Source organism: Sceloporus occidentalis, unplaced genomic scaffold (genome assembly GCF_023333645.1).
Source record: "Sceloporus occidentalis isolate IW3139 unplaced genomic scaffold, rSceOcc1.0.p SCAF_1, whole genome shotgun sequence".
Classification (NCBI taxonomy): domain Eukaryota; kingdom Metazoa; phylum Chordata; class Lepidosauria; order Squamata; family Phrynosomatidae; genus Sceloporus; species Sceloporus occidentalis.
Window position 1 is genome coordinate 164,269,892 of NW_028316981.1, and position 12,257 is coordinate 164,282,148.

Sequence of the window (12,257 nt, forward strand, 5' to 3'; positions counted from 1 at the left end):
GGGAAGGGACAAACCCTGTTTGTAGCTGCTTTGCTGTAGTTTAAACTTCAATGGTTTTGAATAGATTCTTGCATGTGATGCAATGATGAGAATGCATCATACTGATACCTTGAGTGTTTTCTCCTAACTCTATGCTGTCAAAAAGGATGAGAAACCTGTTTGCAAGAAGAAGAGGGAAAACATAATAGGCCGCCCTGCTAGACTTAGAATTTAATTGAAGGTCCAGCTATAAATCACGAAAATAAACAAAATGGATTTGAGAACAAAATGTTTGGTATCCCAGAGCTAGGTTGACACAAGAGTTGCTGCCTGAGCTAGAATAACCAATACTGTCCCAATACTTTTTGGAATTTATCAATTTTTGGAATATTTTCAAGCTGTGGATAGTTGAATCTGTGAATAAAGAATCCATTGATATGGAGGGCTGATTGCAAATAATTTAACAGTTTATTTTACATGCAATTAAATATTTTACTGTAAATAAATAAATTGTACAGTAAATAAAGTACAACAAACAAACAAACAAATAAATAAAAGTAACTGTTTTCTAGCCCTTTCATGACTCTCAGTCAAATACATCTTTGAATTGTCTGTTGCAATAATCTATGTGGCAAGAAAACCACAGTTTTTTACTGTGATTTTCTGGCCACATACTTTTCTTGCCATTGGGAGCACACTTCAAATGACTTCTGCTTTTCTCCTCAGTTACATCTTTTGTTTCCTTGTTCTCCTTGCTTTTAGTTTCATATCTCTACAATATTCTTGCATCTTTTGTGGGTTTGTAAAGTTTGTCTGTATCATAACCATACAGTTCTGGGATCAATACCTTACAGATCATAATGTGAGCATATTATATAAGTGACCAGTTTTCAGCTTTTCTGATGGCCTGTTTCTGAATGTGCTGGATGTTGCAGGTACACTGGTACCTCGGGTTACGAAATTAATTCGTTCCGCTATTCCTTTCGTAACCCGAAAATTTCGTAACCCGAAACACATTTTCCATTGAAAATAACTAATGCGTTCTATGACCTCAGACTGAACCTGCAAGTGAAAACAAAGGTACAATAGAGGCCTATTAAGCTAAGTACCCTACAATACAATGTAATACAAAGTTGCCTGAGGCACTAAAGAGCTTAAGAATGACATGCAGGTCCATTCTAAAGTTTCTAAAGGATAAAGAAAAAAAGGTTTTGACTTATCTTTGCTGGTCCTGGCATCTCAGAGTGAGGCAGGAGGAGGAGGAGGAGGAGAGGGGCAGCCAAAACACCAAATTTAAACCAATTTAACCAATTCAACCAATTTAACCAATTTAACCAATTCAACCAATTCAACCAATTCAACCAATTTACCCAATTCAACCAATTTAACAAAGTTAACCATTTTAACAAAGTTAACCATTTTAACAACATTTTTTTTTTTAATTTGGTGTGTTTTTTAAGGGTCCTGAGCACCTTTGCCCTTCTTGGATGACGGTTCTCCCTCTTTTGTGAAGAACTGGTCCAAGGATGTCTGCTTTTGCCGGGCCTTAAGCAGGTTCCTAAAATGGCTAAGGCAGACATTATCAAAATGGGCAATGGCATGGCTGGTGAGCACCTTCTCAGGGTGATGCTTCTCAACATAAGAAGACACATTGTGGAATTGCCGCAAAATGTCTTTAATTTCTGCCGTTGGCAAAAATGCCCCCGCAGCCTCCTCCTCCTGGCCCCTGTCAAAATGGAGCACGTCCTCATCCACGGCCGAGTGTTGCATGGCCGCCAAGGCCTTCAGGTCCTCTGTTGTCAGGTCCTCGCTGTGCTCCTCGATGAGTTCCTCCACGTCCTCGTTGTCCACATCAAGTCCCAGGGACCTTGCGATGGAGACAATCTCAGTCACCTCTTCTTCTTCACCTGGCTCAGCACCCTCGGTCTGTGACCCTTCCAAGGAAGAAGCATCAGGCCACAGCTTCCTCCACGCAGCAATCAGGTTGCGCCTGGTGATCTCCTGCCAGGCCAAGTCCACCATCTTCAAGCACACGACGATATCAAAATGCTGCTTCCAGAACTCTCGCAGGTCAGCTGTGTGCTCTCCGTTACATCAAAACACCGCTTGAACAGGTGCTTGGTGTAGATCTTCTTGAAGTTGGCAATGACCTGCTGGTCCATGGGTTGCAAGAGGGAGGTCGTGTTGGGCGGCAGAAACTGGACCTTGATGAAGGAGAACTCAGCAAGGATGTCCTTTTCCAGGCCATGCGGGTGCGCAGGAGCATTGTCCAAGAGGAGGAGGCACTTCAAGGGCAAATCCTCTTCCTCCAGGTACCGCTTCACAGTCGGGGCGAAGACCCTGTTGATCCACTCCACGAAAAGGAGGCGTGTGACCCATGCGCGGCCATTGGAACGCCACATCACTGGCAACCTGTCCTTTTGAATGTTGTGTGTCTTGAAGGCCCTTGGATTTTCCGAGTGGTACACCAACAGGGGCTTGATCTTACAGTCCCCGCTGGCATTCGCACACAACGCAAGTGTGAAGCGGTCCTTCATAGGCTTGTGGCCTGGCAATCTCCTCTCCTCCTGGGTGATGTAGGTGCGGCGAGGCATCTTCTTCCAGAAGAGGCCCGTCTCGTCGCAATTGAACACTTGCTGCGGGACGTAGCCTTCCTCCTCCACCATGGCCTTGAACTCAATGACAAATGCTTCGGCGGCCTGGTGGTCTGCGCTGGACGCCTCGCCGTGACGGACGACAGAGTGGATCCCGGTCCTCCTTTTGAACCTTTCAAACCAGCCACGTGAGGCTTTGAATTCCGGGCTGGCTGGCTCCTCCTGGGAAGAAGTTCCTTCGCCTGCCTCCTTGCTGGCCAGGTCTTCAAAAATGGTGGTGGCCTTCTCACAGATGACCGAGGTGGTCACAGTGTCCCCGGCTCGCTCCTTTTCTTTAATCCAGAGGAGCAGCAGGCGCTCCATCTCCTCGTGCTTTGGTGTCCTCTGCTTGGCAATCGTAGTCACGCCTTTCGCAGGAGCCACAACGGCTCTGATGGCCTCCTTCTGCTTGAGGACAGTGCCAATTGTCGAAGGGTTTCTTCCATACTCCTTGGCAATGTCCACCAAGCGCACGCCCCTCTCATGCTTGGCGATGATTTCCTTCTTGTCCTCCAAGGACAAGGGAGCCCTCTTCTTTTTGTCACCGCCGCTTTTATCTGTGGCTTTCTTGGGAGCCATAGCTCAAGCCTAAAAAGGACAAAAGGCACAGGCACTGAGCAAAAGCCACAATTGGAAACCACCCCCACCCCCATGGTCACACTCTCTGGCCCAAACTTGCAAAACTCACACCCCACACTCTCAAATCATCACAGCCATGACCAAAGCACCCAAGAACACAAACCCAAAGGCCAGAAACCCAAAATCTGAAAATGCAACCCCAAGGTCACACTGTCTGGCCCACATCAAATCAAGGCCAAACTTGCAAAAATCGATGCCCACACTTTCAAATCATCACAGCCAAGGCCAAAGCACCCAAGAACACAAACCCAAAGGCCAGAAACCCAAAATCTGAAAATGCAACCCCAAGGTCACACTGTCTGGCCCACATCAAATCAAGGCCAAACTTGCAAAAATCGATGCCCACACTTTCAAATCATCACAGCCATGACCAAAGCACCCAAGAACACAAACCCAAAGGCCAGAAACCCAAAATCTGAAAATGCAACCCCAAGGTCACACTGTCTGGCCCACATCAAATCAAGGCCAAACTTGCAAAAATCGATGCCCACACTTTCAAATCATCACAGCCAACGCCAAAGCACCCAAGAACACAAACCCAAAGGCCAGAAACCCAAAATCTGAAAATGCAACCCCAAGGTCACACTGTCTGGCCCACATCAAATCAAGGCCAAACTTGCAAAAATCGATGCCCACACTTTCAAATCACCACAGCCATGACCAAAGCACCCAAGAACACAAACCCAAAGGCCAGAAACCCAAAATCTGAAAATGCAACCCCAAGGTCACACTGTCTGGCCCACATCAAATCAAGGCCAAACTTGCAAAAATCGATGCCCACACTTTCAAATCATCACAGCCAAGGCCAAAGCACCCAAGAACACTAACCCAAAGGCCAGAAACCCAAAATCTGAAAATGCCACCCTATGGTGACACTCTCTGGCCCACATGGGACCAAGGCCAAACTTTTAAAACTCACACCCCACACTTTGAAAACATCACAGCCAAGGCCAAAGCACCCAAGAACACTAACCCAAAGGCCAGAAACCCAAAATCTGAAAATGCCACCCTATGGTGACACTCTCTGGCCCACATGGGACCAAGGCCAAACTTTTAAAACTCACACCCCACACTTTGAAAACATCACAGCCAAGGCCAAAGCACCCAAGAACACTAACCCAAAGGCCAGAAACCCAAAATCTGAAAATGCCACCCTATGGTGACACTCTCTGGCCCACATGGGACCAAGGCCAGACTTTTAAAACTCACACCCCACACTTTGAAAACATCACAGCCAAGGCCAAAGCACCCAAGAACACTAACCCAAAGGCCAGAAACCCAAAATCTGAAAATGCCACCCTATGGTGACACTCTGAGGCCCACATGAGACCAAGGCCAAACTTTTAAAACTCACACCCCACACTTTGAAAACATCACAGCCAAGGCCAAAGCACCCAAGAACACTAACCCAAAGGCCAAAACCCCCAAAATCTGAAAATGCCACCCTATGGTGACACTCTCTGGCCCACATGGGACCAAGGCCAAACTTTTAAAACTCACACCACACACTTTGAAAACATCACAGCCAAGGCCAAAGCACCCAAGAACACTAACCCAAAGGCCAGAAACCCAAAATCTGAAAATGCCACCCTATGGTGACACTCTCTGGCCCACATGGGACCAAGGCCAAACTTTTAAAACTCACACCGCACACTTTGAAAACATCACAGCCAAGGCCAAAGCACCCAAGAACACTAACCCAAAGGCCAGAAACCCAAAATCTGAAAATGCCACCCTATGGTGACACTCTGAGGCCCACATGAGACCAAGGCCAAACTTTTAAAACTCACACCCCACACTTTGAAAACATGAGCAAAGCACCCCACCACCCCACAGCAAAAGCATGGTCACACTGTCTCACCCCACAAGAAGAAGGTAAAAATCCATCCACCTACCTGTAGAGAAATTCCTGATGGCAGGTCTTGATCCGAAGTGTACAGTACTGTACAGTCCAAAGGCAGAAAGCCAGAAAAAGTCCAAACCTCCACTGGAACAAAGAGTTCAGAAGAAACTCTTCCTCTCCAGTCCACAAGGCCAGACAAAGAAGGCAGATCAATGGAAGCCGGCTTTTGTTTCTCAAGCCAGGCCACCCCCCCAATTTCGTTAGCCAATCCAGATGATCAGCTTGATTTCTCAAGCCAATCACTGCTGCTAACGAAATTCAAAATTCGCGCCAAAGCTAACCCCTAACCCAGCCCCCTTAGCTTTCCGTTAGCCCTGGAAAGCCTATCGCTGCACTTTGCGGCATTTGAATTTCGCGCCGAAATGAATTTCGTAACCCGAAAAATATTTCGTAACCCGAAACAGTTTTTTCCAATCCAACTTTTTCGTATCCCGGAAATTTCGTAACCCGATCATTTCGTATCCCGAGGCACCAGTGTACTGCATATACTTGTGTAAAAGTCTAGAAATTTTAGTAAAGTAATTGTCCCCAAAAAGCCAGAGTTGATTTATGCATGGGTCGATGTAAGTACTGTTTGGTAACTCATTAAAAAAGAAACCATCCCCTGGTCAAAGGCAAAACTGTAATATTTCCAGGAAGTACTGAACCGCTCATCCATCCAGCCCTTAGGGTGGTCAAAATCAGTTATGCCTGCTGGAATTTTGTACGTTCCTTGCCATTATTTTTCTTTGCTTCATCCTTGGATCCATTGTTACATGCCCCTAGGCTTTACCCTTGACTTAACCATGGGTCGTATCAAAATCCGTAATTTTGGCCCAAAAACCTGCCCTCAATTTATACATGAGGTTGACTTATAATCTAGTATATTTGGTAGCTAAAGTCAGGCTCTCAATTTTCAATAAAAACAAGAGTCGTGGTATCTTTCTAGAGCTGGAAAAAAAAATCACTGGCATGTGAACTTTTGTGAGTTTGCGCCCACATTGTCAGATTTGTGAAGTGGTTTGAGAAGCTGTTCATAGGTTCAGGTGTGCTGCTGTGACGGGCTAACAAAACTACCTTATTTGGAGGTTGTTTCCCTTTCAAAGTTCTCATTTCCTCATTAGCACACAGTGTCACTTCCTGACAGTGGTCTCTTTGATATAACCATCCATCCAGTTCACAGCAAAAGATCAGCGCTGCTCAAGTGTAGAAAGCCGCCAAACTCTCCACATAGAGACCTGAACCACTTCTTGTCGGACAGCAAATTCTGTGGTCACCAGAAGTTATAAATAAGGACACCACTCAAGAGGCAAATAGGTGCTAGGAATATAAGAGGAGGGTGAAGATAATAATACTATTGCAACTTTGCTCCCTAGTAATCAGCAGGGTTGTTCTCCAAATGGAAAGCAAGGAAGCAGATTTGGGGAGGTAGGAGGCTGAGCACTTAGCAGACATAACATTTTTCAACCCAGAGGGCTACATCAGCTGTTAGCTGGAGATCATGTAGACAGTTGCATGTACCCACTGCATAGATCTAAGGGAGCTGGGCATGTTTAGCCTGGAGAACAGAAATTTAGAGGTGTTATGATAGCCATGTTTAAGTATGTAGCAAGCTTGTTTTCTGCTACTCCAGAGAATAGAACTTGGAACAAGGGATGCAAGCTACATGAAAAGAAATTCCACCTAAACATTAGTAGAAACAGCCTGACAGTAAAGGTTGTTTGACAGTGGAACATACTCCCTCAGAGAGTGGTGGAGTCTCCTTCCTTAGAGGTCTTTAAACAGAAGCTGGATGGCCATCTGTTGGGGGCGCTTTGATTGTGAGTTCCTGCATGGCAGAGTGGGTTGGATTGGATAACCTTGGGGTTTCTTCCAACTCTATGATTCTATGATTCTGTCATTTCCTTTTAATATCTTTTTAATCCAGTAGTTTAACATGCTGGGTGTAGCTGGGTGTGGCTTATCGGTTTCCCTCTTTCTCTTTTTTTTCTGTTCATGCATGCTCAGTAAGAGATTGTGGCAATAGCTGCTATTTACTTTGCCTGTTACAGGCAGGCATACACAGCAACAGTAGGACTGTCTAGAGAAAAACCCTGTTCTTTTCTAGCTCAGGCTTTATTGCATTGTTTACTGCAGACACACTGCTGCAGTACATTACCAAAATACTGTGTTTCTCCAGCCCCTCTTCACCATCCTCCCAATGCTAATGCTGCTAAATATGTCTACTTAGACAGAGGACAAGAAGAAAAATGGTGGGGATATGAATAGACTTTGTGTTTTTTTTGGAGAGTAGGACATGAATAGACTTTGTTTTTTATGTTATTTTTATTAAAATAAATCATATTACATAATAAAGACAATAATAGATTCTTTAACAATATCTGGTTGCATCTTCCAAGTTCATTCATGGGGACATGAACAAGCTTTGTAAAAAGGAGATTCATTGCCATAGGCTATGCTAACTGAAGCTACATCTGCACTGTAGAATTAATACAGTTTGGCACCAGTTTGAATGCTATAGCTCAAAGCTATGGAATTAAGGGATTTGTAGTTTTGTGAGCAATTTAGCCTTCTGTTAGAGAGCTCTGGAGCCACAACAAATTACAGATCCCAGGATACCACAGAACGTAGCCATGGCAGTTAAAGCAGTGTCAACCTGCATTAATTCTGCAGTGTGGCAGCAGCTTTCAGTATGCCTGTATAAAGATAATGTAAAGAAATGAAATCATAAAACAGATGGACAGTGGGAGAGGAGGGGGAAAAGAAACACCAGTGGATCAGGAGAGCTTACCTAAGTTTTCTCACTGGGGTAGGGAGAGGAGACACAGTGGCTGCAAGTACAGTGGGCCCTTGCTATCTGCTGGGGTTTGGTTCCAGGATCTTCCTGCCCCCAATACCAAACTCTGTGGATGCTCAAGCTCCATTAAAACAACAACAGAGCAAAATGATGCCCCTCATACAAAATGGCAAAATCAAGATTGTGGGAATTTATATTTTCTGGAATATTTTCAATCTGTGAAAGCTTGGATCTGTGGATTAAAAAAAAATCTGTGGATATGGAGGCCCAACTATAGTTTAGAGTCCCGGCAGAGAAGAGAAAGGAAAGGAGGGAGCTTTGAAGGAAATTACAGGGAGGGGAAAGGAGGAAGAGAAGGTGGAGGATTATTTCTTAAAACAACCACCAAGTAGAGAGGAAAGGCTCTTAAGAGAAGGTTTTATAGGAGGAAGTGAATGTAAGAGCAGCAGGAGGGAAGGATGAAAGGAACTGGCAGTTGTGGAGGACAAAGTACAAGTTAAGTGTGAAAGGAAACAGGGAGAAGAAATGGCAGGGGATGAGTAGAAAGATTTTGAGAGACTTGAGTGAGGGGAAGGAAAACTATTAAATGAAAGGTTGATTCCTTTGGATCAGCTGCCTGAAATGGGATGGTGGTTCTGGTGTGTCTTTGTCTGCACTCAGCTTGAAAAAAGCTTGAAATATGGAACGCTCTTCTACAAATAAATCACTGAGAACAAGAGTATAGCTGTTTCCAATGCAGGTGACCAGGTGTCATCACTGCAAAGGCGGACAAGGCACCTCAAAATGTAGGACGTTACAAAATAAAAGCTAACAACACTAATATAAATATAAATCCATTTCATATGGTTTATTTGTAGGTATAGTACATATGTTGTATTTTATTAGGTACTAAACTTTACTTTTTAAATAAATTTATCTTTATTAAAATGCCTTGTTGGCTTGCAATATACTGGTAGAACCCTAAGCAGGACAAAGGCTTTAAATTGTACTTTACAAGCAACAGACCTTTGACTGAAACTACATTTAAATTATTCCTTTTATTTCTCCATCATGCTGAAATTAAAGAAAAAACCCTTTCAGCGTCTGCATTGTGTCCTCAAGCAGCCCATTGCCATCCATCCTTATCCCCTCTGAGAAACAGAAGCACTCAGAGCTCAGGGACCAAAACTTGTCTGTTGCTGCTCCTCCTAGGAAAAAAGAAATTTAGCAGGATCCATCCTATTCCCCTACTTGCAACAACAACAAACTGATAAGTAGATGCATTTTTCAAAGGGCAACAGCAAATGTGGTGTTACTCAGTGAGCTTCTTACTTATGCTCAAAATGGAGGACATTTTGGAATTCCTCATGAACAGAAGTTTGAAATGTAGGACTTGTCCAGGAAAAGGAGGGTGTCCCATCACCTATACATGGATGGCTTTGAGGAAACCCCAGCGCAACATCTGCAAGATGAGAGCAGTGATAGTGATTGTGGGATGGGAAAACTTTGATAAACCTCTGTCTTTTAGCATGTTTACATAGAAATGTATATTACAATTGGTTTAAAATTAGTGAGACTGCCTTCCAAGTGGAACTTGGAAATGTACAATCTTTTGGATTACAACTTCCAGAGGGCCTCCCCAACCAACTTGATGCCAGGCCATAAGTATGGCTGGGAGATTCTGGGAACTGTAGTCCAAAGAAATTAACTTTTCCAAGTAACAGCCAATATAAGTGTAGAATTATGTGGGAATTACATTTTAAAAGCACCAGCTCTGTTTTAGGATAGATTCCATGTGGCAAGTGTGGCACTTAAAAAGCCTTTTGCCCATCCACTGGTTTTCCTTTTGGGCATTGGCAAGTATCTGCCTTCAGAGGATGCGGCTACATTGTAGAAATAATGCAGTTTGACACCACTTTAAGTGCTGTAGCTCTATCCTATGGAATTTGGGGATTTGTAGTTTTAAAAGGTCTTTAGCCTTCTCTGCCAAAGAGTACTAGTGCCTCTATTTTCGTTGTGTGTCTTCAGGTTCTTTCCAACATGGCGACCCTGAGGCTGCTACCATGGGGTTTTCTTGGCAAAATTTGTTGAGAGGAGGTTTGTCATTGCCTTCCCCTGAGGCTGAGAGTATGTGACTTACTCAAGGTCACCCAGTAGGTTTCAAGGTCAAGGTGGAAATCGAACCCTGATCTCCAGAGTTGTAGTCCAACACTCAAACTACTGTGCCATCTTATAGATTCTGTAGGATGGTGCCATGACAGTTAAAGTGGAATTAGACTGCATTATTTTGACAGTATAGATGCACCCAGAGAAGCCCACTCTGAGAAGCCCTGTGGGGCTGCATTCACTGACCTTCTCTAACTTTAAGACCTTGCTCCTTTCCCCCCCTTTTATGTCTCAATCATCCTTTCCCCTTCCCAACAACGACCAATGTTTTTGCTGAGTGTTGGCATACAATTAAATTATTATACATTTTAAATTAAATACATTTCTGAGTATTGGGATACTATTAAATTATAATGTTACATTTTCAAGTTCAAAAAAATATGGCCCCTACTGTGCCCAGAAACTGTTTTGATATCTTGTGTGTTCATATCATTGAAGTCTACACAATTGCTGGGCTCTGGCTGAGCACTACACCCCTCTAACTCAATATATTATGTTGCAGAATACTTGAAAGACGAGTTGGACAACTATGTGAAGCAATTGCAGATAGTGCAGGTCATCCGACAAATGGAGAGGAAGGGCTTAATAACTGCCCGGTTGCTTGGTGCCAGCGTTGCTACAGGAGATGTACTCACTTTCCTTGATGCTCACTGTAAGTAATAACTCCCTCTACTGATGAGTCCTCTCTTTGATGATGGGCTTTTTGACTACTGTACCATTTTTCCCCTTTACACACAGGACCAGTTCACATGTCCTCACAGATCAGTTGATTTAATGTATTACTGGATGTGTGAACTAATTTTACTCCCTGAGATGTACTGCCTCTGGTGCAGGGTGACCAGACATCCTCCTTTTCCAGGATTCCTGGAGCGCATTCCCACAAATTTCTCCCCATCCGATCAGTTCCCAACAGCAAACTACTTCTACTACTGCTTATACATTGATGTTTATCACACTATACTCTTAAAGTGCTACTATTCCACTTTGACTCCTCTAGCTGCCTCCTGTTGCATTCTGGTATTGGCAGTTTTAAGGAGGAGTATTTAGAATTCTCAGGCAAAGAACTTCTCTGCCTGAGAATTCTAAATACCCCTCCTTAAAACTGCCAATCCCAGAATGCAACAGGAGGCAGCTAGAGGAGTCAAAGTGGAATAGTAGCACTTTAAGAGTATAGTGTGATAAACATCATTGTGTCACATCTATAACACACAACTGGTAAATGCTGGTTATGGCACCAGAGCAGGGTGACCAGATGTCCTAATCACAAAGGAGGACAAGGTACCACAAAGTGTAAGGCATTCAAGAAAAAATGTAGGACCTGACCAAATAAAAGCTAAAAGCACTCCTATAAATGTAAATTCTTGGTTCTTAGTCATGCTCAAAATGGAGGGCATTTTGAAATTCCTTCTGGACAGAAGGTTGAAATGTGGTATGTATCCTGGAAAAGGAGGATGTCTGATCACCCTGCACCAGAGGCAGTACATCTCAGGGAGTAAAATCAGTTCACACATTCAGTGAAGTACAGCACAAACAGGGAAGGATGTGGATCAGTTTGTTTGGTAAAATATAATTAGAGTATGCCTTCCTTTTGTTAACTTGCAAGATTGCAGTTGACTCAGATGAAAATCTAACAAACAAATTCACTTTCTGTGATCAGTGAGCACATTGGAACCAACTCTTAATAGCTGGCACAGCGTTTGTGAATGGGGGTCTGTAGTGTTGACCAGTACAATCAGCCCTCTATATCCACAGATTCTTTATCCACGGAGTCAACCATCCATGGCTTGAAAATATTTATAAGAAATATATAAATTCCAAAAAGCTAATCTTGATTTTGCCATTTTATATAAGGGACACCATTTTACTATGCCATTATATTTAATGGGACTTGAGCATCCACAGATGTTCGTATCCACGACCAAGGTTTGGTCGTGGAACCAAACTCCAGCAGATACCTTGGGCCCATTGCATGTCTTTTGATGTGAGAAACAATAGACTTGTTTCTAAAATAGCTCATTCACATATGCATGTTCATAATTTCATCATGTTTAAAAAAAGCCCATAGAAACACAGACCTGTGTAAAAATAAATACTCTTTATAGGAGCATGCCTGATTCTTCACTCATCTGTAATAAGCAAGTAAACCAAGTCAGATTCATTTTTATTGTATTTTAATAGATTT

At 43.4% G+C, this 12,257-nt stretch overlaps 1 protein-coding gene across 2 annotated transcripts in view; it reads left to right on the forward strand.

Annotated features, from left to right (window-relative positions):
* The window catches only part of GALNT6 (polypeptide N-acetylgalactosaminyltransferase 6), an 82,096-nt gene that overhangs the window by 49,543 nt on the left and 20,296 nt on the right, over positions 1-12,257 (forward strand). For both annotated transcript variants that reach the window (XM_089480532.1, XM_089480542.1), the window contains one exon: positions 10,578-10,727. In XM_089480532.1, the coding sequence (XP_089336658.1) occupies positions 10,578-10,727 (150 nt within the window). The remainder of the gene's footprint in view (positions 1-10,577; positions 10,728-12,257) is intronic.